The sequence below is a fragment of the Ambystoma mexicanum genome, chromosome 1p, assembly GCF_040938575.1.
Source record: "Ambystoma mexicanum isolate Mex_15411 chromosome 1p, UKY_AmexF1_1, whole genome shotgun sequence".
NCBI classification, from domain to species: Eukaryota; Metazoa; Chordata; class Amphibia; order Caudata; family Ambystomatidae; genus Ambystoma; species Ambystoma mexicanum.
Window position 1 is genome coordinate 210,021,870 of NC_090921.1, and position 25,052 is coordinate 210,046,921.

At 45.5% G+C, this 25,052-nt stretch overlaps 1 protein-coding gene across 2 annotated transcripts in view; it reads right to left on the minus strand.

Moving 5' to 3' along the window:
- Window positions 1–25,052, minus strand: part of LOC138567844 (voltage-gated potassium channel subunit beta-3-like) — a 582,138-nt gene that overhangs the window by 23,178 nt on the left and 533,908 nt on the right. For both annotated transcript variants that reach the window (XM_069646336.1, XM_069646338.1), the window contains exons 9-11: window positions 19,208–19,293; window positions 17,903–18,023; window positions 16,181–16,275 (exon numbers count right to left, since the gene is read on the minus strand). In XM_069646336.1, coding sequence (XP_069502437.1) covers window positions 16,181–16,275; window positions 17,903–18,023; window positions 19,208–19,293 — 302 coding nt within the window. The remainder of the gene's footprint in view (window positions 1–16,180; window positions 16,276–17,902; window positions 18,024–19,207; window positions 19,294–25,052) is intronic.

The following is a 25,052-nucleotide window of genomic DNA, read 5'->3' on the forward strand; positions in this document are numbered from 1 at the left end:
TTTTTTTTTAAAGTCTCTGTTCCCTCGCTTCGGCTGGGCATCTTGTGTGGGTCTGCATCTATGTCCTAAGATAAGCAAAGGTCTGGGATTTGTTCCTTTTCACTCTTTCACCAGAAATCAATGTGGGATTCAGAAGCTTCGGGGGCCAGACTAAGCCTTTATCTGTTCTGTCCACCATTTTGGACCCCACTTCTCCCTTCTTGTGACTGTAGCACACTGTTCAGGATGACAGCAGCTCTCTTGCTTCCCCAATGTGTGAACCTGATGTGGATACATGCTTGGATAGTCTGAAACATCTTCCTTGTCAAAGCCATCTAAATGGAAGAATATAATGGTATATGCCTTATCAGTGGCCAGTATGCCCAATACAAAAAATGGTTCAGTTAATATTCAGTATTGTATGTCTTTCAAGGGCAACCTTTCAACTACAGACACAGCATCAAGTATGAGAAGTTTGTAACAGGGCTTCGCTGCCTCCCCCTCTGCCTCCTCCTTGGCTACCTTGCCCTCTCCTCCTTCCTCTTCTGCCCCCCTCAGGCTCATTCTAAACCTCCACAGGGCGTACCTCTGATTTGTACCCCTCCCTGGAATTTTTTCAAGGTTGGCAAACTTCTCCATCTCAACTCTCAATCAGCTGTCAAACACTCTTCTGACATCTGCTGCCTCCTGTAAGAACTTTATCTCAATCTCCTCGGTCTCTCCGAGACATGGTTCACAGCCAGCTCTGTCACAAGCTTTGACACTCTCTTCCCTGATAGCTACAAGATCCTGTCTGAACCCAGATCCAACGGTTCCTGAGGGGGTGTAGCGTTGATCTTCCCGGAATGGATTCCTGCCTCTGTCATTCCAGTACAGGCCTACTCCTCTTTCAAGTGCCTTGTCTGAAGGCTCTCTCTCTCTCTCCTGGCCACTCTCTTACCCTGGCTACTATCTATTGGCCACCTGGTCCGATCACATCCTTCCTCTCTGAGTGGGTGGACCTCTCCCTACACCCTCCTGGCTTTGACCAGTCAACTCATCCTTCTTGGAGACTTTAACATCAACCTGGATGCTTCCTGTCCCTCCTCTGGACTTTTTCGTGAACACTGCAACTCTCTCTCTCTTTCTATTCGCCCCTGGCCCGGATCACTCTGCAGGGCACTCCCTGGATGTTCTGATCTCCTAAGACCTTCTCTCTATCCCCCTCACCACCCCTCTCTCCTGGAGTGAACACTTTCTCCTTTCCTCTCATCTCTCCCTCTCTACCCCCTCAGGCCAAGCCAACTTCTGCACTATCACCTACCTTCTCAGTCATCCGACATATGAAGTGTGTGTCAGTTGAAGCTTTCGCCACCACTTTCTCTCCCATGCCTCCTCCTCTGGCTGAATCACATCCTGACACAGCCCTTTACATGCTCCATTCTTCTATCTCTGATACTCTTGATGTTCTTCCCCCTTTCATGAGGATCCGCTTGAAGCCCAAAGCCAAGTGAAACTCCTGGCATGACTCTGACCTCGTCCCCCTTAAACGCAAGTGCAGAGTGGCTGAGAGGAAATGCTAGCTTCTTATGCATCCTCTGAAAAACTGGCCTGTCGCCTGCTCCAAAGGCAATACCGGCACTCTGTCCGCACCAAGAAGAGAGCCCAAACCCAGGACTGTATATCTGTGGAATCTAACAACTTGGCCAAACTCTTTAAAATCTGCAAGGAGCTGGACATTCCTGCTGCAGTCTCTATATCTCCTGTCCCCTCCCAGGCCCTGGCTTCTCATTTCATCTCTAAAACCCTGGACAGACTGTCCACCCTCTCGTCCTCTCCTCCTCCTCCCTCTACTCCCTCCTCTACCTGTGGCCCCCCATTTGGCCATCTCTCGTCACTATTTCTCTTCTTTACCTCTGTTCTCCCCTAACGAGGTTTCTAGACAAGTCCAATCTATGAAAGTCTCATCAAAACAGGTTCTTCCCTGCTCTTCCAAAACCATCAAGAACCACATTGACACCCTTGCTCCTGCCCTGGCTGACTTCTGCAACCACTCCTTCTCCACTGGAGCCTTCCCTTCCCTCCTGAAGCACTCTCTTGTGCACCATCCTCTCAAGAAACCCTCATCCGACCCCTCCTGCCTGGCTAACTATTGCCAGATCTCCATCAATCCTTTCCAGGGCAATCTCCTGGAAAAGCTGGCCATCTCCCAGCTTAATCTTCAAACTGAATTTGTTTTTTGTCTCCATGACCATCAGTCTGGCTTCAGAGCAGCCAGAAGCATGGAAACTGCTCTCGTAAACATTTTTGAAGACCTGCTCTCTAATCTTGATTCTAATCTCCCCTCTGTCCTCATCTTACTCGATCTCTCTTTTACCTTTGACACGGTAAACCATGCCATTCTGCTCAATCGTCTCTGTGATAACCTGGGTATCACCGATCAGGCCCTTGCCTGGCTGACCTCGGTCCTCTCTGATCAACCCTCCCAGGTCCAACTTGGGTCCTTCCTTTCCTCTATCTCACTCTCTCCCTGGCTGTTCAACCAATACCTGGCACCTCTCGCCCACTGCATTGCTGCTCTCGGCTCCAACTTTCAGTGCTATCCAGATGACACCAAGCTTGTTTTCAGGCTCCCCTCTGCCACCCCTTCTCCCTCTCTCATCTCTGACTGTCTGTCTGCTATGCAGGAGTGGTGGGCCGCCAACGATCTCTGCCTTAATGTCAGTAAGATGGAGATTCTCCTCATCGGCACACCTGCACCCTCCTTTCCTGTCTCTCTCTGGCCAGCCTCCCTTGGCCCTCTTCCTGCTCCCACCTGTGAGGCTAAGAACCTCAGGTTCATCTTCGACTCCACACTCTCCTTTTCTCTTCACATCTCTGATGTCTCTAAGAAGTCAATCTGCCAACTGCACCTCCTCAGAGGTATTCTTCCTTTCCTCTTTATCCCCCAGAAGCTCACTGTCTCTAGAGCGCTGGTTCTCTCTAGGCTGGGCTACTGCAACAGCCTCTTTCTAAATCTGTCTGCTTCTACACTCCGCTCTCTGCAACTCATCCAGAACAGGACTGCTAGACTTGTCCTTGGCCTCAAGCCCAGGGATCGTATCTTTTCAGCACTGAAACCTCTGCATTGGCTCCCAGTGGCTGCAAGACCCTCTGCATTGTCCACAAGGCCTTCTGGGGCCTGTGTTCTCAATACCTCTAACTCTCTCTTCGTAAATACCTTCCTACTCAAGCTCTTCACTACTCCACCTACAACTCCCTCAGCATCAGTCGCTTCTCCAAGCAACAAATTGGTGGTAGATCTCTTTCTTCCGCTGTGGCCTCCCTCAGGAACAGCCTCCCTGCCTCTCTGAAACTTGAGGAGAACCATCTCTGCTCTAGAGGCACCTCAAGACCTTCCTCTTCGCTTCTGCCTTCTCGCTCCTCTCCCCTGCTGATTTCCTGTCTGATACTGCACTGGTCACCTGGCTACCCTCTGATTCCGGGCCCAGGTCCCTGCCTGCCCAGTTGCACACCTGCACTGCCTCCTGGCAACCCTTGTACTTGGGTCTGTATCCGTAACCCTACAGTCACCCTACCTGCACTTACGGACACCTGCTCTCTGCACTTACCCTTGCACCTGCCACCTGCTCCCGTCCCCCGTACCCCCCTCCCTCTGTTCCCCCTTCCTTCCCTAGTCATGCCTTGAAACATTTGTGTATAGGCGCGTTACAAATGCTATATCATATCATATCACTGGAGGAGGCCTTTCTTATCAGCTCTCCGGAAATGTTCAGGCACTCTTGCCTCGCCACCTGGATATCCTGGAACCTCTAAAGCACTTTAGCTGTGGCATCACTGTAATATTCTGATAATGCCAAAATAGATGTACGTTAATTCTAATATAAATATATATATCATGAACATGTCCATTCCTATGATGTGGAAACTTTCCGTTCCTATGATGTGGAAACTTGAAGGTAAGGCAGATTTGTCACCCTTCTGTTGCTGGTTTCTCTAAAAGCACTTTCCTTCTGTTTGACTCTGCTACCAACCTTGTGGGTATTCATTCAGACAACGGGGAAGGGCTTTACCAGAGCTCAGTACAAGAGTACATGGGGAATTATATGTTTTTAGGCCCAGTAGATAAATACATGTTTTAGCTTCCTGTTGGTGACATGTCATTTATGGTTTACATGCTGGAAAAAGACATTCGGTTTGACATCTGCAAGAAGTCCTTGCTGTAGCTATTAAAGGTGCAAGGAAAATGTCTGCCTTTCGTGACCATCACAAGGTCCGAGTCAATGAACTCCATTTCTTTCTGGTATGGGCTACTTGCAGTTTTTTTAAAGAGATTTGAGATGCTCCTAAAATTAAGGCATAATCGTTCTTTATTCGAAATTTTCTTTCATATGTTTAAATATGATGTGATAGATTATTTATAACGCGCTTAATACTCAGAGGTTTCTAAGTGCGGAGCCAGGGATCGAATCTGTGTTTCTCTGTGTCGTCTTGCTTCCAGGCCAGCACGTTGCCCCTGAGCTATCCTCCCGAGACCAAGAGATCACCAAACCTACATTTGAATGGATTGTGTCCTCTCACGTATTCCTCATCTATGATATTCGTATCTCGCCAGCTTCGCTGCTTCGGCAAAACATTTTCTCGCCAGAGGGCGCTGTGCATGAGGTTGTGGCGTCAATGCCCTCGACGGTCTCCGTAGCGTGTCAACGTCACCAGCCGTACAAGTAGCTCATGCCGCGCCCGTTGGCTTCAGTTCCGTTTTTCCGATAGCTTTGCAATCGAGTTAACGGAGCGTTTCACATTTTCCTCAGAGAAAATGTCATTTTCTTCGACTCCTTCCACTCCTAAAACGGGGTTTAAAAAGTGTGTTGACTGTGGTGTCAAAATGTCGATCACTGACCCTCACTGTGTCTGCCTTTGGTGTCTGGGTTCGGACCATCCCACCGGTGACTGTGGCTCCTGTCAGTCGATGACGGAGAAAGCTCTTCATGAATGAAAAGGTAAACTAGAGGTGGGGCGGGAAGCTTCGAGAGCCTCTACCAAGTCTGCTTCTAACAAGCATAGAAAGTCGATCGACATAAACACTCGAAGAGATCTCGATCTAGGAGTAGATCGAGACTTTCTTTGTCTTCTTCTTCTAAGAAGACGAAGAGGAGACATAGATCTCCTTCCTCTTCGTCAGACATATCTACCGAGATGGTACGATGTCTGACTAAATCAGATTCCCCTAGGAAATGGGAAGAGTTTAGAGAACAAATGATGAAGGTCTTCAAGAAGCAGGCCCGACCCCCTCAAAGAAACCTCGTAAGTGCCAGACCCCTGTCACTTCTTTTGGACGATGCAGGAGAGTCAGAAACTACTACGGCCAAGTCCAGTAGTAAGGCGGAATCTCGACGATCTTGACCTGATGTTAAAACGTCAAAGGTTCCTCGAGGTTCGAGTGATTCCCCGACATCGGCTAGAAAGCATAAACTGTCAAAGCACTCGACGAGTTCATCGACGCCATTGGTGTCGACTACTTCGACGCCAAAGCCGAAGGAGATATTGGCTCCATTATCGAAGTCCTCATTGACGACTTCGAAGAATCCTTCCATTCCCTCGAGGCAAAATCTGGAACAGGAAAAAAGGTATACACCTTTACTCAAATCAGACTTTTTAAAGTCCATGTTCTCTATTTTTGTGGAGGAAAGTGCCTCAGAGGAAGATATTTCTCCATTTGAAGTAAAATCTGGTACTAGAGATGTGCCAGAGGAATTGATTGACCCTGAATCAAAAATGAGAGACCTGTGTGACACCCTTCACACTGCCAGTGACATTGATACGCCACCAGAGTTCGATTTTCAAAAACCTGATCCTGCAGAACATGCAGACTCCGGGTACAGGATCTTGATGAACAGGGTTGCTGACTATATTGATTGGGGTAGATCTTAACCAACCTTTGAGCAGGATGATATGACCTATATCCTGGACCAGGGCCCCCAAAAGGACCCAATTCCTCCCTTTCATAGGGCTCTTCAAAGAACAGTGGTTGCAAATTGGGAGGTTCCTGAGTCGGTTTCAGCAGTCAATAAAGAGTTTCCCAAGAAATATAGGTCATCAAGCTGTGACCCTAATTATCTGAGTAAACACCCTATGCCGGAAAGTCTAGTGGTCCAAGCTGCTACTTCCACAAGGCAGTCAGATTACCCATCTATACCCCCGGATAGAGAGGATAAAAAGGTGGATGCTTGGGCTCACAAGTTTTTACCTCGAGCCGTATAAATGTTACCTGTACCCTGGCCAGGTTCACCAATACCCTGTGGGATTGCGTAAAGGCGGCCGCTGATCATATTCCAGAAGGCGAAAAAAGGGAAGGCTTTCTGAATATTGTGAAAGATGGCAAGGAGGCAATGGGGGAATGTCTCCAATATGAACAGGATACTGTTGACAGCATCAGCAGATCCATGGCTGCAAGCATAGTACTGCGCAGATTTGTGTGGCGGAGGAAGTCAGGCTTTGCACAGGATGTGCAGGCCAGGCTACTCAACATGCCTTTTGACGGCTCGAGGCTGTTTGGCAGTAAAGCTGATGAAAGCTTCGAAAAACTGCAGACCTCCAAAGTGGCAACTAAGACCCTTAGCGCCTCTATGCGACAGCCTCGAAAACCTTATTCGGGCTCTTCTTCCTGGAGAGGTTGTTCTTTTCGATACTACTCCTCATTTGGTAGAGGAAGAGGACAGGCCGTACATAAAGGTCAAAGGAAATTCCCTCATAGTGGATGAGGAAGAGGTGTGAAACAAGCCTCAGCAGTGGCATCTTTGCCCTCAGCCGCTCTTGCAGCTGCTTCCAAATCTCTCTGAGACCTTAGCCCATAAGACCCTGGTGGGAGGCAGAATCTCACAGCATCTAAACGAATGGTGGGCATTACTTCAGATGCTTGGGCAGTGGAAACAGTAGCTCAAGGTTATTGCTTTCCCTACATAAAAAGGCCTCAGGACCATCCACCGGGAACCAATTCTGTCAAAATCCCAGATCCGCACATTGTGCAGGAAATTTTAACCCTTCTAGAGAAAGGTGCAATAGAACAGGTACCTGTAGCGGAGCGGAACAAGGGTTGGTACTCCTCGTACTTTCTCATTCCAAAGAAGGACGGAGGATTGAGACCCATTTTAGACTTAAGAAACTTGAAAAAGTTCCTCAGGAAGGACAAGTTCAAGATGGTAATCCTTTCTCAGATCCTTCAGACTCTCCAACTCCAAGACTGGTTGGTATCATTGGACCTTCAGGATGCTTACTTTCATATGCAATCCATCTCAAGCACAGAAAGTACCTGAGGTCTGCGGTTGGCGGTTTCCACTATCAGTTTCGAGTTCTGCCATTCGGGCTGACCTCCGCCCCGAGGGTTTTCACCAAACTGATGGCAGTGGTGGCAGAGAGTTTCAGGAGAGTGGGGATTCATGTCTACCCCTACCTGAACGATTGGTTGTTCAGGGCTCGTTCCCCGAACAAGCTCAGGAACATCTCTCAATCACCTGCCACTCCCTTCACAGACTGGGCTTCTCCCTCAATTACAAGAAGTCCCATATTGTACCATTCCAAAGACTCCAATTTATCGGAGGAGTACTGGATACCTCATCAGGGAAAGCCTCGCCTCCTGAGATGAGAGCTCATCACATTCTGCAGATGGTAACAAAGTTCCAGAATGCCCAGCATCTGCCGGCCTTTTATTTTCTGAGGTTGCTCGGCCTCATGGCATCCTGCATTTTTCTGGTGCCAGAGGCCCGATTGAGAATGAGATCCCTTCAATGGGCCCTCAGGATTCAGTGGTCCCAATTCTCTGGGAATATTTCGGATCTTCTGCAAGTTCCTAGCACAGTTGCTCAGGACCTTCTATGGTGGGCTTGCAACAACACTATTTTCAGGGGAGAATCTTTTTGGCAACCATGGCCGGGGATAACAGTAGTGACAGATGCCTCACTCATGGGGTGGGGAGCCCATATCAACGATCTGACAATCAACAGTCGTTGGTCTCCATCAGAGTCCAAACTACACGTCAACCTTTTGGAGTTAAGGGCAATCAGACTAGTGCTGAAGGCCTTCCTGCCATCTGTACAGGGAAAGAATGTCCTGATAATGCCGGACAACATAGTGGTCATTTATTACCTCAACAAGAGAGGAGGCGTAGGGCCACTACCACTGTGCAGAGAGGCAATGCAGCTCTGGTTCTGGGCAATACAAGAAGGAATCTCTCTGTCGGCAGTTCACCTAGCCGGAGAGCAGAACACTGCAGCGGACGCTCTGAGCAGCCAGAGCACAGTATCCCACGAGTGGGAACTAGCTCAGGAAGTCCTTCAAGAGATCTTCGCCCTTTGGGGAACCCCTCAAGTGGATCTGTTCGCAACTTCTGCCAACCGAAAGTGCCATCAGTACTGCTCAAGGGAATTTCCTCCTAGAGTAGCTCTAGGAGATGCGTTCGTAGTGGACTGGGAATTTCCACTTCTGCACACGTTTTCCCCTGTCCCCGTGATTCCTCATGTAATCAGGAGGTTGAGAAAGTTCAGGAAAACGTGAGGACGTGGTACCCGGACCTTCTGGACATGTCCATCTGCCATCCAATACGTCTTCCACAAAGAGAGTATCTTCTCTCGCAAGAGCAAGGTCGGGTTCTCCATCCAGAGGTCAAGACACTCAACCTTCACGCATGGTTTCTGAGAGGTTGCGATATAAGGATTTGGACCTCCCGCATGACGTAATGGAGATTTTGCTTTCGTCCAGAAGGCCAGCAACTAAATCTCTGTACCGGTGTCATTGGAATAAATTCAGTAACTGGTGCAAAGATAAGAATTTGGATCCTTTTCAATGTGGCACTCCTATAGTGCTATAATTTCTGTTACATCTGGCCAATCTGGGCCTCCAAATTGGGACAATAAAGCAATGTCTGGCAGTGCTTTCCATATTTAAGCACTCCTCGGAAGAGGTTTCCTATTTTAAGATTCCATTGATTATCCTGTTTTTGAAGGGGCTCCCCAATGTGTACCCCCCAATACCTTTTCATGTCCCTACTTGGGATTTGAATCTTGTGTTGAAATTCCTAACTTGTATACCCTTTGAGCCTCTACATTCCTGTCATTTAAGGCTTTTAACACTCAAAACTGTCCTTCTTGGGGCCTTAACATCAGCCCGCAGGGTTAGTGAGTTGCAGGTTATCTCATGCAAACCTCTGTATACTACCTTTTACAAGGATAAGGTGGTACTTAGAGTTAAACCTTCTTTCTTGCCGAAAGTAGTTTCTGACTTTTATTTGTCATAAAAAAGTACATTTCCAACTTTCTATCTTCCTGCTCATTTGAGAAAAGAAGAGGAGCGGTTACACAGACTGGACCCAAAAAGGGCTCTGAGTTTTTATATATCAAGAATGACAAAATTGGCCCAGGATGACCAGCTTTTTGTGGGTTATACCGGCCATAACTGGGATTAGCGGTGACAAAACAAACTATATCCCGCTGGATTACTTAGGCTATAGTAGAGTGCTACAGATTAGCTGAGAAAGACCCACCAGAAGGGCTTCGTGCCCATTCCACAATGTGTATGGCTTCTTCCGCGGCTCTGAAGAGGGGAGTCCCTGTAATTGATATTTGTTGAGCTGCGACCTGGGCATCACTGCATACCTTTGTTAACCATTACTGTTTAGATGCCTCTTCTTCCGAGGAAGGTTTGTTTGCAAAGGCTGTACTTCATTCTGTACATGATCAAAAATAATTAGTACTCCCACCTCCAAATTTACTACTGCTATGGGAGTCTATCATAGATGAGGAATACGTGGCAGGACACAACCCATTCGAAGATCAAGTTACTTACCAACTGTAACGTTCTTTCGACTGGATGTTCCTCCCACATATTCCTCATCGCTCCTCTCATCCTACCCTGCAGTACAGTTTACGTTATTTACACTTCTCGTCCACGAAGAGCTTACAGTCTGAGGCAAACCTGGGTGTTCCTCGAATCATACCACGAAAAAACAGAACTGAAGCCAACGGGCACGGCACAAGCTGCTTATGCGGCTGGTCACATTGACACGCTACGGAGACCGTCAAGGGACATCGATGCCACAACCTCATGCACAGCGCGCTCTGCCGAGAAAATTATTTTCCGAAGCATCGAAGCTGGCGTGATACGAATATCATGTGGGAGGAACATCCAGTCGAAAGAACGTTGCAGTTGGTAAGTAACTTGTTCTTCTTCCAAAATAAACATTGCCAAACTCGATCTGTGACGAGCTCTTAGCTGTTGTGTGGTTCTGTTCCAGCCAAGCAAGCAATCTTCAACTGCATAGCAGAGAATGGTCAGAAGCACGCCCAATATCTTTGAGCGTGAACCATCAATGGCATTACAATTTGGTTGTGTAAGGGACAGCAGCAACAGTGATATCCTGATAGCACAGGAATGGGTTCCTCGTGAGTTGTATAGTTAGTAATGAGGCCGAAACAGGACAGAAGCGGGATACATGATTTATGATACAGGCATAAGGGCTGCAAGGTGTAGGGCAAACGATAGGAACAGTGTACGTACCACAGCAGGCTTAAGTAGGGCAGGCACAGGACAGCAAGGAAGAACCATTGAACAGGCGGGTTTCTGTAGTCAGAAAAGATTAGACAAACAAGCAAGACACACAGAAGTGTAAACAGGTCAATAACTGCGTATTTGTGTGGTGGAGGGAAACCGGCTCTTACTATTATTGCAGTGCTCAGTAATCCTGCCATACTAAATCGCTCACAACCAGCCTTACCCGTGGGGAAGACTATTTAGACCACACTAAGCATGTAGGAGACAATACAGCATACTTGCCAACTTAAGATTTAGGCAGTAGGCTACTGCTTCCTAAGCAGTCCAACCACCTACAGACTTCAGTGACAGATCCTACTGCTTTTTACAGTGGCAGGTAATGTATGCGACTCTAAGGCAGGTTGCAGGACAAAGCATGCAGCACATTAATTAGTCTCTCTGTACAGAGGGCTGGTAGGTGAATACTTTGATTTGGCTCAGACCAATCCACTGACCTGACAGCTGCTTGGCTCTGTCCTGCACCACCACTGAAGGCAAGTGGCAGAGGGTAACACCATCACACAGCATCTGCCTATCAGACTGAAAGGGGTATCCGTCGCCATGTCATTCAGTGTTCAACTTGCCTTAGATATGTACATACTGCGCGGGCTGCTGCTACAGAGCAGTGGCAAGCGTTGCCTACCAGCTCTGTGCGATTACCTTCTATGAGGTTAGGTAATTGAATTTGGTGTTAAGGTACCATTCAGAATTATACATTGTTAATATTTAAAGATCTTTCCAGGTTGTGCTGTTTGATGGGTTGTGTATTTTAGAATGCTTCAATGGTGGCAACAATGTGTGTTTTGTATTTTCCTGTGATGTCATTGTTATGGGAATTATTATTTTTGAAACCTGAAAACTCCTACATCTTTTTGGTCACAGAATGTTGGCAAGTATGAATACAGCAAAGGGGACTATCACAACAATACAAGACGAACAATGCATGGAAATCACTCATAGCTGAATTGTTTGGAGCAATACATGATCTGACTGAATCTACAGGAGGCGAGACCCCGCCGCATGCGGCAGACACGGAGGACAATAAACAGACAGGCTCATGATGGGGGATTGGAGGGGGGGAAGCAGTTGCCGAGATTAAGCATTAATGTGATTATTTTTTTGTTTGTAAATGCACTGCGAGTTTGGTTGTATGTTGGTTTTGTTTTGTTTGATTAAAATTAATAAAAAAATAAATAAATGATAAAAAAAATACAAGACGAACAAGGCAGAAATTAGACTTTGGAACAAAGCACAAGAACACTGCAGGCAAACAAATAACTAGGGAACAACGGGCGGCATCTCCTCCAAACGCATGATAAAGTGCATGAGTGCAGAATGGATGCAGAGCAGAGGCCTCTGGCTCGTCGACACACACCGCAGACTTGAATCCATCAATGCTTTCGGAACAAACAACAGACCTGGTCTCCATTAAATGTATTATGTGTAAATGTTGCACATAATCATTTATGGCAGCAATTTTTTCATCACAGGTGTCACCAGCCCACCTCTCACACCACTCGCATGTGTGCAACACACTGCTGCCAGTCTAATCACTGGCATGAGGACATGTGAACACATCTCCCCCATTCTTACTGAGACACGTTCACTGGCTGCCAATTCCAGCCCTTATCTTCTTTCCGCAGATTATACTATAGTCATGGGATTCATAAGCGTCCTTAAGCGACTCATTACCTAGCCAAAAATGTTGTCTTTTCCAGAGACTGGCACAATTCCAGAAGCCAACATATCACGAGACTGAAAAGAGAGGGCCAGGAAACAGGCCTTTTCCTGAAACTCACTGATACTGTGAAGCAATTGTGTTGTCATCGGTGTCCAGCCAAAGGATCTAAAACAAAAGGATCGAATGGCTTTGTTTTGACACCAAAAGGACCGGAAAAAAAAGATTCGAATGCTTTTTTATTTATTTATTTATATATTTTTTTAGTTTGGTATGTATAAAAAAAATGTTTTAAAAAGAAATCCGGAGGTTGCGGTGGGGGGTGGAGGGACTCCCCCCACCCCCATATAAAAAAGAATTAAAAAAATTAAAAAATGTGACCCTTTTTTCGGTCCTTTTGGTTTCGAAAAAAAGGGCATTCGATCCTTTTTTTCGATCCTTTCACCTTTAACCGTTGTCAGCAAAGAAATTAAGTCCTAGGTGTTCAGGGAGCTCCTCTAGGTGCAGTAGAGAGCTTAAAGTGCCTAGATGTGCATATGCATCTCCATTGCTCTAGGCGAATGACACAACGAATCGTCACTGCTCCTTCCTGGCGAGGTGTGGGTGAAATGGTGGGGTTCATGGGGGAGATGCTTGCGTGCCAAGCAGCTAAAGGTGTGTCTTTGCGGCAATCAGATTTAGAACACGACTTCTTGTCTATCCATAGGTTGGCCGCAGTCCCATCTAGTTGATAATGGCAAATATATTATGGTTTTAATAGAAATTCTACAGTAATCCCTGTTGTCAAACATTGGACTCAAACAAGCAGGATTATGTATTAGAATGGGTCCAGACCCATGAAACGCAGCATCCCGTAAAGGGTCTGAACACAAACAAAGTAAAGATAGGGAATTTAAACCATAAAGCTACTCCAGCACCCTTATGCCCCCATTGCGCTCTTGAGTGCTGCTCCTAGATTGTGTGACAAGGACCTCCAATAGATGAGCAAAGAACAGCTTACTGGATCCTGTGCGCCTAATAGAAGAGTACTAGGCAGCCTCTAACATAGAGCCTGGGGAGAAATCACAAGTTACCCTCCTTTGCCTCAGCCGACTTCAATGCGTTGGAAAGAATAGTCTCCGAATCCCTAAAATCGGTGTCCTATATTCCAATAATTTTTCAACTAGACATTTTTTCATTCCAGACAGTCTAACATAGACTGGCGATGTACCCTGGACTATCTTGCCAATTAGTGCCCTCATGGCTTGGACAATGGTTCTGCTGCTTTGTCAACTTCTGGGTGGTAGGCGGTGTGTGATCAAGTAGGCCATGTCATGAAGAAAGGCCTATGTGTGTGAAGTGTCCCCGATGGGCTGGTAAAACCACTTTGTAGCCTGTAATCTATGTAGGGTAGAAGCCTTGTATTAGAAATAGCCAGTTTAGCAGTGGGCTTAAAGCAAGATATTGTCCCACCTCCATCCCTCTGTTAAAACTACCGGCCCTGCTGACCAGATTCATTACCTTTCCCAAAGGATTGTAGCTAGAATGTCCATTTTCTGATGTGCATCGTTTCCATGGTACTTATGAATCAAATGGTGTGTAGAATGTAGCAATAGCTCAAATGGGTTTTTGGGTATTGGTAGATATATTAAAGAGTATCAAGATCTCAAGATGCAATAGAGATAGAGAAGACAGTGCTTCAAGAAGGTAAAAGTGAACAATGGGGATCTTGGTCACTCACTTCCTGGTTTGGAACAAATGCACAGATCGCATTGCCAACAGAGAGGAAATGGGTCACATGTAGTCAATGTACATTAGCATTCGATTCCAGAGCCTGATGCGGGCACTGGGAATTGCCCATACTGATAGAGTGCGTCAAGCGCAGGATTGGGAAAGCACTCCTGGAGATCCAAAGAAAAGACGCCTACACCCGGTGAAAGACGCCGGCATGGACAGCGACATTCTAATAGAGGGTAATTTAAGAAGTAGTGTAAGTGGTAAATGCTGCATGACTAGGGGTAGCGAGAGACGCCCTAAATACCCCATCATGCAGCCTTCAATCAAAATGCTGTGTGAAAATGGCTATTGCCTCATGAGGTAGTTGTTTTCAATCCTCAGCAATAATGATGGCCGTGGTCAAGGGACCAGGCTAGAAGCCTTTGCCAAAGTTATGATGGGTGAGTATCAATCATGTTACACAGCTGTTAAAATACTTTTAAGTGATGTGAGGATAGAGACATTGAGCTAAGACATTTGTATGTTCAAATGTAGCAATTTTGTTGAATCAATTTTTATATGTAATCTCAAATGTAGTGATTTTTCAATATTATAAATGTAACTGCTGGTAATAAATATGGCATTTTATTTTTTGAATTGGGAATGCAATGCATGGGAATATGTTTGTTTGAATTCTTGAAATACAAGCAGGTCTATACATTAAAATGTATATTCCATTGTGATATCTAGTCTTGTTGCATGCGTAGGTGGGGCTATTCCTCTCCCTATACTCCCTATGCAAACTGTCAGGCTTTTCATGAGTGGTGAAGGGGCTGTTTAGGAGAGATTAAGCAGTAATTCCAGAGCTTTACTGCCTGGTAATGGCCCGGGCCCAAGCTAACCCCCAACCCTCAGTCAAAGGGGTAATAGCTATTCACAAAAGGGGATTGTTGCCTTTGGATGCCAATATAATCTATTATGTAACTTGGGAAAATGGCACAGCAGCTACTTCATAAATTGAAAGAAACTACCATACAAAATGGCAGTCAAAGAAAACTTAGAAAGGAACTACTCCTAGTCTCTTCTCAGTTTCCATGGTGGCTATCAGTTCTCTTTGTTGGGCATTTGAGGTGGCAATCCAAGAAGCGTGTAAGTGTCAGTGGGCAAGTGGACGGGATCTTCAGGAGGCAAGTGAGAGGGGTGGGACCACGTGTGTGGGGATGGAGGGATGGAAAGAGCTGTTGGGGAAAGAGAGTGGCAGGTCAGTGAGGGAGAAAATGGCAGATAAGTGATTGTGAATCCCACATTCCAGGCTCCCTAGTTGGCTAAGAGCACTGTCATATGGCGGAGTCAGGAGCTAATTTGCATTAGATCACAGGGTTGCATCCTGCAGTGGTGAAGTACCTGGATAAGTGAGTCCTAGTGGTAACATCCCAGACTGTTTTAAGTGAAGGTGTCCTGTGGTGGTGAAGGGGTAACTAAACTAATGGATTGTTTTTCCTAGGGTGTTTACAGACCTTCTCTTGTGTTAATGCTGAAATCTGCCCTTGGGGTATTTACTTTAAATTACAGTTGTTATAATGGCAGGTGGGGAGGAGTCAAATTTTATTTCCTGTAGGTCAAGTGGCATATGTTCTGTTGTCATGAAATTGCACATTTGCCAAATGCCAGAGTTCTGAGCCCTATGGAGGCCACAGCCCCTGTGCCCAGAGGCAGTGCAAACTAATCTGGCATGGAAAGAGAAAATCAGGAAACATCCCTTCTTTTGTTATGCCACAGTCCACTGGAACACCATCCCAGTCGCAATCAGGACGGCTCCAACTCTAGTGCGGTTCAAGATGGAACTCAAGACCCTGCTCTTCAGGAATAACATAACTGTCAAGCCATCCCTGTTGTAACTTCACGTGCCACTGACCTCTGTTAATCCCAAATTACTTGTACAGGTTTCTGCTATATAAACCAAAATGAAATAGAAAAATAATACAAGCAGATGGTGAGGTAAGTTCAAGGTGGGTTTGTTTCTGCAGTGGCAAATGGATTGGTGAGTAAGTCCTGGTAGTTTATTTCCTATAGATCCTTGTCTGTGAATTCTGCTAAGGTGGAGGAGGTAAGTCCTTGGGATGTATTCCATAGAAAGTTCTACGATATGGTCATAGGTGATGATGGAGGAGCTGGTGATGAACAACCCACAGTGGATGAAGAGGTGGACCGCAGGGATAGAAGGATGCAAAGTGACATCACAAAATGTAGGACTTTAAAATGGATTACCTTGATTGAGGCTCTGGAATTTTCGGGCACCCTCTCTTCATATTTACCAGTGATGAGACCGCAGGCCAAAGGAGACCAAGTCATAGAGCCAACTCCTGCAACCAAATAAGAAAGACAGCAAGGGTTTATTGAAAAGAGGTTTATGTAGAACTAGAAAGGAGAGAGTGAAAAAGTGAGGACTGAGAATAGAAGTTGGTCAATAAGAAGCCATCCGCAGACCCACTGACCCTTGCAACCTACTGCCCAATGCCTAATATTGCTTTCATGGCGGAAATCCTAAAGAAATGTATAAACATGCAATTCTTTAATGGCAGTCAAACAGATATCTAACATGAGAAGTCAGGTTAAAGACCATTCCAAAATGTACTCCTATTTATAAGAGAAGAAATCCTGATGTCCTCAGACAGTTCATTTCTATTCAGTACTGGTCCTGCTGGATCTATCCACAGCTCATGACACTGTGTGCACTGCTGTTATTCAAGTCAATCAATCATTAGCATTGAAAAGATGGTGTTGGCCAGGCTGGCTTCCTGACTGGACCACCTCTGAGGTTCGGTGAGCATGGATCTGCCCCTTGCATTCTGAAAATGGACACCCCTCAATATGTAAACCTCTCTCAATGGTTGTTCAATAGCTCTATTAAATAATTTGAGTATCTCAGCAACCAGTTCCCTTCCTCTTTCCAACGTTATGTGGCTGTCAACCAAATAGCCTTGAACCTACCAATTAGCAGCCTAAGACCAGGATAACATCTCCAAATGCCCGGAACTGCAGAAATCCCAGGCATCACGTTCAATGAGACCATCTCATTCGCCCCACAGATTCGTGACGTAGTCAACAAGGCCGACTTTCAGAAGCTCATGTTCTGGAGAAGCTGCCCCAACCCCAATCTTGTGATCTTGCCAAAGCCCTCTTTCCATTAGCCGGCCTAATGTACTAGCACCTATGCAGGGGTAAACCTCCAAACCCACCTACTAAAACTGATATAAAATCCCACAGTAAGGCTTGAGACCCAACCACAACCGGGCTTCGGCCGGGAGAGGTTACCCATTGATCACCATATCCCCTTAACACCATCTGACTTGCTCTTTGCAGTCTCTTTAAAAAGGGAACCAGATTCATCTTTGCTCTGCTTAAATAATCCTCCTGACACCACATAACTTCAAGAGACTAAATCCTGGTAGTAGGACCGTTGCAGTAAATCCCACCAGACGTTGGAACAAACTTCTCAAAATCACTGGGAGCCACTCCAGGTTCAAACTTTGCTATAAAAATATTCATGTTCAATAATGCGTTTCCTGAAAACCGCTTGATCTATTTTACTGGTATTTAGACATGAAACGTCTCATATTATGGAAACTATCATATGGCGGGATCTCCAATTTAGTGAACTGTGGACTGCTTTTGGGCCCGGAGTGCAAGAGTTATGTGTATATGAAGGACTGTGACGCTCTACTGTTTTTACTTTTAAGTAATCTCCGATTTGATGCTACTTCTTCCAAGATATATTGTATGCACTTCAATCTATTGAGTGTGCGTTTCTACCTTACCTCTTTTCCTCTCTATTAGTCTCTTCTTGTGGATTATCTTCCTCCTTACCTTTTGTGACCTGTAGTTTCCTCTGTGGTCCTCTTTTTTTCCCCACCTCCTTTTCCTCGTTCCCGCCCCTGGTGTACCCTCCTTCCCCTTTACGGTGACTCCGCCCGCTCCTCCTCCGCTCACCTATTTTGTGGTATAGCTCTGGGAGCTGAGTCTCCACCTTCTCGCGCTGGAACATGTGGTACTCGGCCTGCTCACAAACCGGCGGGATGAGGTTGAACTGGCGAGCCACCGAATACGCCTCCTGCAGGGAGGCAGAATAGGTGCAGTCAACGGATTACAAATACAAAACTCACTTGTTGAAACAGAGAAGTGCACACAAATGCATAAGTGCTCCTTATCCATTGCCCCTTAAGAGATTGCACAAGCTACCTCTTAGAATAACACAACACCCACCAATTTCTAATATAATGACCTGAAAGCTAATTCCCCATCGCATTTTATACACATAAACCAATCCAGTATACACCTTTGACACTTCCCTTGCACTTGCGCGATCTGAATGACACTTGGCCCAGTAAGATCTTTGTCTGTCTTCCCTCTGTTCCCCCTCCCTTGCCTCGTCGCGCCTTGAAACACTTGTGTATAGGCGCGTTATAAATGCAATATCTTATCATATCATACCGTGATTTTCTGGACATCCAAATAATTGCAATCCCTCCATTTCAACCTTCTCCTTATCTAGCCTCCTTGTCCATATCTTACAAACTATCTACCTCCATCTTCCGGATCTGTTCTTACTCCTTTCTCTAGACCTATTTAGAAATGTATTTCTTTTTTTATCAATCAAGCCAACCAAGATCACAGACAAGTACAACTTTGACTACAACTAAGCTACAGAACCAAAGAACTACTGCATTTTCTTTTTTTCTATGAACTCTAAAACTTCCAATGGGCTCCATTACTATAAAGAGTGATTTATGGGTTATCAAAATGAATGTACCTAAACAGCTTTACGAACATCTTCTAAACCGGGGTATCACCCTTCCATGTTGCGTTATTGTTATCATCAGTATTTGTTTTTGTACTATCAATTCTCAATTAAGAAAGTAAAGTAAAGGAATGCCAAAATAGACCCCCAAAACCAACAGCTCTCTAGTTTAAAACTGCGCTTTGTGATTCTTCCACCATTGTCAGAGCTTGAGAGGGATATTTTACTGATGTGTTTGCTTTCATAGTGAGTTTAGACTGCATGGCGTGCTCTGCAATAGGAACCACAACTATTTAGGCTTGAGAGATATTGACTTTGTGGGGTGTGCTATACAAATGACCAATATTTTTCCTCTTTTAACCCTCCATTACATTTTCCGCAGCCAGTTCCAGAAAAACAAATAAATAAATTAATCATAATGGAGCCCCTGTCTTCAAAAGTCAAGATGGCGTCTAGGGTATTGAACTTTGAAAAGAGAGGCTGGCTCACACTCTCACCATTATTTCCATCGCACTCCAGCGTGAAGTCCCCCAGTACATGGCCATCCCCTTGTTGATCACGTAGGTCATTGCACGGACGATCTCTGGGGGGAAAACGGGAGAAAGGCAGAGTGAGGGCTGGTGCTAGACAAATCAAAATGGATGCCTAACCATGTTTAAGTCTACACTTAAACATGGAATCCGCTCCTTCAAAATGTGGCTGGCAATTGCCTAAGTTGTGCAGGCAGCGCATGAATTTTGACAAGGTCTTTGTGAGTCGCACTGTTGTAGGAGTCAGAAAAAGCTACATTGCACTGTAACCTCAGACCTGAGAGCAGTTAGCATTGGGTACAAACATGTTGAATGCTTTTTCTAACACATCCTTTTAAGCCCAAACCGCTGAAGTCTCATATTAAAGGGGTCTTGCACAGCCATCACAATTGCCAGTACACCTCGCCAGTTTAACCACCAATACCAGGCAGACGTTTGAACTGAAGGGTTCAGCTCCCTTGACATTGTTAAGGGACATCAAAGGGGTCACGTCTGGGGCAGGAACCCCCAGTCAACCTTCTCTTTAGAATATTTAGTGTGACAAAATATCCAACTGTAATGTTTGCAAATGTTGGCATGTGTGGCACAGCATCTCACTGAAATCGCGACCAAAGGAGAGCTGCCAAAGTGGATATGGAAGGTTTTGAGGCCCAATGAGGGGGAATATGTGTCATGGTGTGTATGTAAAGACTGCGCGTCTCTCCTCATATCCCATCTCTGACATATCTTCACTTCCCGTGAAAACAGTTTCAGGATGTAGCCAGCACTTTCAGCATATCCTGTTAGCCAAACTAAGGATTATTTTATGTGAGCCTTATGCATAGTCAAATTCTGCTCTGCCAGAGGACCCTGTGCACCATCTGATGGTCCTGCCTGAGAAAACAAAGGTTGCTGGACCTACAACAGCCAGGACTCTCCCTGTCAATGTGGAAGCCATCTGGAGCTGCATGCCTGGCTTCCTGTGGGACATGTGACTGTCTGGAGGTTTGTTTTCAATAATGTTTTTTTCTTGGCCACTTGGCCACATCCTGCTTTGCCAGAGGACCCTGTGCACCATCTGAGGGCTCTGCCTGCATAACAAGGTTCCCTGGGCCTACAACACCCATGGCTCTGCCTGCAAGTGTGGAAGCCATCAACAACACTTTCCTTGGCTCCAGAGGGACATGTGACACACTGCCTCCTTAATCAGTCCCCCCTGGGTTTTCAGCCTGGGCGCATACAGGCAAAGCTCAGAAGCAGCAGGAAGGTCACCTCCAGTTCTGAGCCACATCTGTAAGGCATTATGGGTATGCAAATTAGTACAACTACAAGCCTTTTTCTCCAGGAATGTGTCTTTGTCTTAGAAGTGTAAAAAGCCTAAGGGTCTTTCCCTGCCTACTCCCCGGGAATCTTCTATGCAGATGGACAGGGGCGGGCCATCGCTTTTGGATCCCAACCTTGGGGATGGACAAGCGAGGTAGGATCACTTATGTAGAGGTTCCTCAGGGATTGGGAAAGGAGGGCCCGAGGACAAAACATGCTATCTCACCTTTTCTAATCCTGACCTATTCCACCCTCCCCTCTACAGTCATAGGGTATTAACATGCATGCCCTACCCCACCCCAAGACCTTCCGACAAATATTAATTCTCAAACGAAAGTAAGGGAATTTAAAACTCTAGGGTAACAAACACCTTTTTCGAACTACGACAGTGCCTTACCCTCTCATCCCTCTGATATTATAAACTATGGTGAGACCCAATATTTTCCTTCCCTGTTAAACTCATTCACTGAGGGTACCAGAGAGAAAGAACCAAAACCACCAATCTTTGGTTATCCTCGTTGTGATGAGATAAGAAGGAGAAGCTTTGACACATCATACTCTGGTATTGGGTAAGAGACAGTTAACAAAAATACCACTTTCCTATCATAAGGACCTGAAACATAGTATCCCCCTTTCTTGATAATGACATAACCTACCCCCTCCAACCCCCCTCCCCTCCCAAGCCTGTATAGGTATTGCTAAGGCACACAATCTTCACTAATCCAAATATCACTCCAGTACTGTGACGAAGAAGATGGTGTGAGGAAGAAGGCAGATTTCCCACTATGGTACTGGGACGGAAAAGATGCGAACACAAGCATGCCCTCATACTCAATGGACATGTCCCAATAACAAGGACAGACAAGGTCAGGAAATGGAAATCAAGCAGCCTCACCTGCAGCCTGTTAACTACTCGGAGAATATAAAAAGGGCATACTCTTTCAGAGAAGAAAGCAAGTTGGGAAGAGATCATGAGAAGCTGTGGCTGCCCCGGACCAGATGGGAGACGTCAGAACACCAGGATACTGAAGGTCTGGATAAAGAAGCAATTTGGACTGGCGTGGCTAGAGTACCGTATCTCCAGCAGGTTAAAAGGGTCTATGGAGGAGAACCGGGAGGTGTGCCGATTCCCGTAGAGGTTTGCCGTGGTGAATGCTTGTTCTCCTGGGCCAGGACAGGAGCCAAGGGGTGTTTGAAAGGCAGGTGGTAAGACCCTGACCTCAGACAGCAAAGACACAGATACTAAACCTGGAAAAAGCACAACCGGTAAGTCAATCACAGCAGAGGCCCGGTGTTTGCTTGCAAAGTGAATGAGATACAACGTAGCAGCCCAAATGCGTAAGATGGGTAATGCGTCAGGTGAAACTGACAAACAGTGAAGAGAACAATGCAGTGAAACATAGTCACAGAGTGGTCGTGTGTACAATTACACATTGTCAAAAGACTCTGTATGGAGGAAAGAAGCTCTGCAAGCAGAGGAGCTGTGTGAATGTCGAAACTGTGAGCAAAATAGAGATCAACAAGAAAGGGAGCTGCGAATGAAAAATGAAGCGCTAGCATAGTCCCCCAAGCCTATGGAAAACAGACTAATCAAGGAAAAGAGTATATGAAAAGCTTTGGTGTGGCCACCAGGCGGGGCAGTGATCCAGGTTGGCCACAGAGACCCCACAAAGAGTACAGAGCCCCCGCTACCAGGAAAAGAAGATATCATTAAAGTTGAAGGCACCTGGTTGCACGACCTGTAATGGGTGGACCGTGTGGACTGACAACTGTGCCACGACCAGGGGGCCCTGTTGAAATGCAAAAGGAACACGGTTGCAAATGGGGAAGGGGACCCTGAAAGCAAATGGACCTATTTTTCAAAAATGAACATTTGTGTCTTATGAGTTAAACTTTTGAGTTAAAGAAGTCACTGTGAAATTAGAAGTTGAATGAGTCTAGGTGAGGGAAGCCTAAAAGACCAATAAAGGAAATGTGTACCACAAGGCTTTTGGATTCAAGGAAAGAGAACCTGGAGAAGCCTAACAAACTTACAAGGAGAAAAGGTACTGTGAACATTTTGCCCAGTGAATATTGAGTAATCGTCTGAACTTTATGATCCAGAGTGCCTTAAACTTGGAAAAGGGATCTCCATTGTCACATTAACTTTGCTTTGAACACTATTGAGTTGGCCAAAACACATACACTCTGTTTTCCTATAAAAGTAAGGACAAGCATAGGTTCTGACACAGTCAGTACATTTCTTTGGACTGACAGACTTAGACTTTCCCTTAGTTTTGCTTTTCGATAGGGAACCTTCCCACCTTAGAGTTATGGCAAGTTAGGCGTTCTACCATCCTGGCTATTGAGAATAAAGGTTTTGAAACTGTGTTTCACTTCTCTGTATCATCTCTTGGTACCATGCCAGTCTCACAGAGGGCAGTGCTATTTTATTGTAGTTTTATTTAAATATAATATTTCTTAAATGTCTTAATAAAGTTTATTATGTTGCTAACTTAACTACATTATTTCTGATGTTTGTAGACTAAGTTTGTGTCGCCTGCAATGGATATTCTGACATTGGCCTGGCACACGCTTGAGGGAAGAAATGGTGAGGGCCCATCAATGTCCCCAAGACCTTCGATCGGGATAAATAAGAAGGTGCTGATCAACAGGAGGACATTTTTCTGGCCCCACTGGTTTTTGAGCAGTGTGCAGTGGTTTTGAGACCTAGTTGAGAACAATGATTGGATCCCCTTTGGCAAGCTTTCAAGAATGTTGAATACTCACAAATGCTCCTATGGGGAATCAAGATGATTGCTGGCAATGATTGGGAATATCGCAGTGAACTAACAAGACGCTCTAAAGGAACAGATATTGAATGTTAATGGAGAGAGACATTTTGCTTCAGCAATGTGAAACGTTTTGATGAGTAGGAAAAAGTCAAATGAACATTTTCTGAGGACATGGTCAGTTGCAATTGTCAATGACATGTTGGAGGGCAGGTGGTAAAACGTATGCAAAAATGTGTCCTTGACCTCATTGAACCTCGGTGAGATGGTGCAGCAAAAAAAGATTTTAAATAATGTTTATTGTACGCCAACTAGGCTGAATGCAAGAGGTATGATTGACTCTGACACCTGTTGGCGGTGTGGTCATAGGTTGGGCTCATTTGTACACATGATGTCGGAATCTTGTAGAGTGCGCTTGTTCTGCATTGAAGTAACATAGACAATGAACAAGGTTTTGAGAACAGACTTAGACTTTTGTGACCATTGTCCTAGGGGAGGATGAACTTTTGGAAGATTTGAATTAACCTCAGGAGTGCTGGTTCTTTAGGGCATCTCTCTCTGCAAAGAAGATTGTCTTGAGAGATTGGAAGGGTATAACATTTCCCACATTGACGGCGTGGGTTGAGGCCCTGCAAAACATGTCGTTGTTTGAAAGTGTCATTGTGTGCAGGAAAAAAAAGGGTGGTCTGTACGAGGAGATCTAGGGCAAGTTCCTGGCCCTGACAAAGCAACATGTTTTTATTATTCTTGCTTTGTCTGGCCTTTTTGTTAGTACTAAATTGTAAATATGTCAATGCAAATGTTAATACAACAACCTTTACTCTTTTGCAAAAAATATTTTTTTCAAATAATTTCTGCTTTCTTTTAATGGTTATATGATTATTGATTCTGAGTGTGTAAGAGTATGTAATATAAGTGTGCGTGCCATAGGAGCATGTTGTATAACAGCGCATGACATAAGTATATGTGCTGTAAAACCCATGTGTTAGATGTTTCTTTGTTGTAAGACTGTGTTTCTTAAGATTTTGTGTCATGTGTGTTGTAGCAGAATGTGTTTTAGGAGCATGTGTTGTAGGACCATGTGTTGTAGGAGCATGTGTCGTAGAAGCATGTGTCGTACAAGTGTGATTTATTGGAACGTGTGTTGTAGGGGCAAATGTTATAGCATTGCATGTCATAGAAGCACCTGTCGTAATGGCTTTTCAACCAATACCTGGCAACTCTCGCCCGCTGTATTGCCATTTTCTGCTCAAACTTCCAGTGCTATGCAAACGACACTCAACTCATTTTCAGGCTGCCCTCGGCCTCTCTCATCACTGACTGCCTAACTGCCATCCAAGATTGGTGTGCCGCCAACGATGTTTGTCTTAATGCCAGCAAGACAGAGATCCTCTTCATTGGCACACCATCACCTTCCTTTCCCCTCACCTTCCGGCCAGCCTCCCTTGGCCCTCCTCCTATCCCCACCTGCGAGGCCAAGAACCTTGGTGTCACCTTTGATTCCACACTCTCCTTCTCTGCCCACATCGCTGATGTATCAAAAAAGTCAAACCTCCTACTGCACCTCCTCAGAGGTATTCTTCCTTTCCTCTCATTCCCCCAGAAGCTCACTGTCTCCCAAGCTCTGGTTCTCTCTAAACTGGACTATTGCAACAGCCTCTTTCTTAATCTACCTGCCTCTACTCTCCGCCCTTTACAACTTATCCAGAACAGGACTACGAGACTTGTCCTTGGCCTCA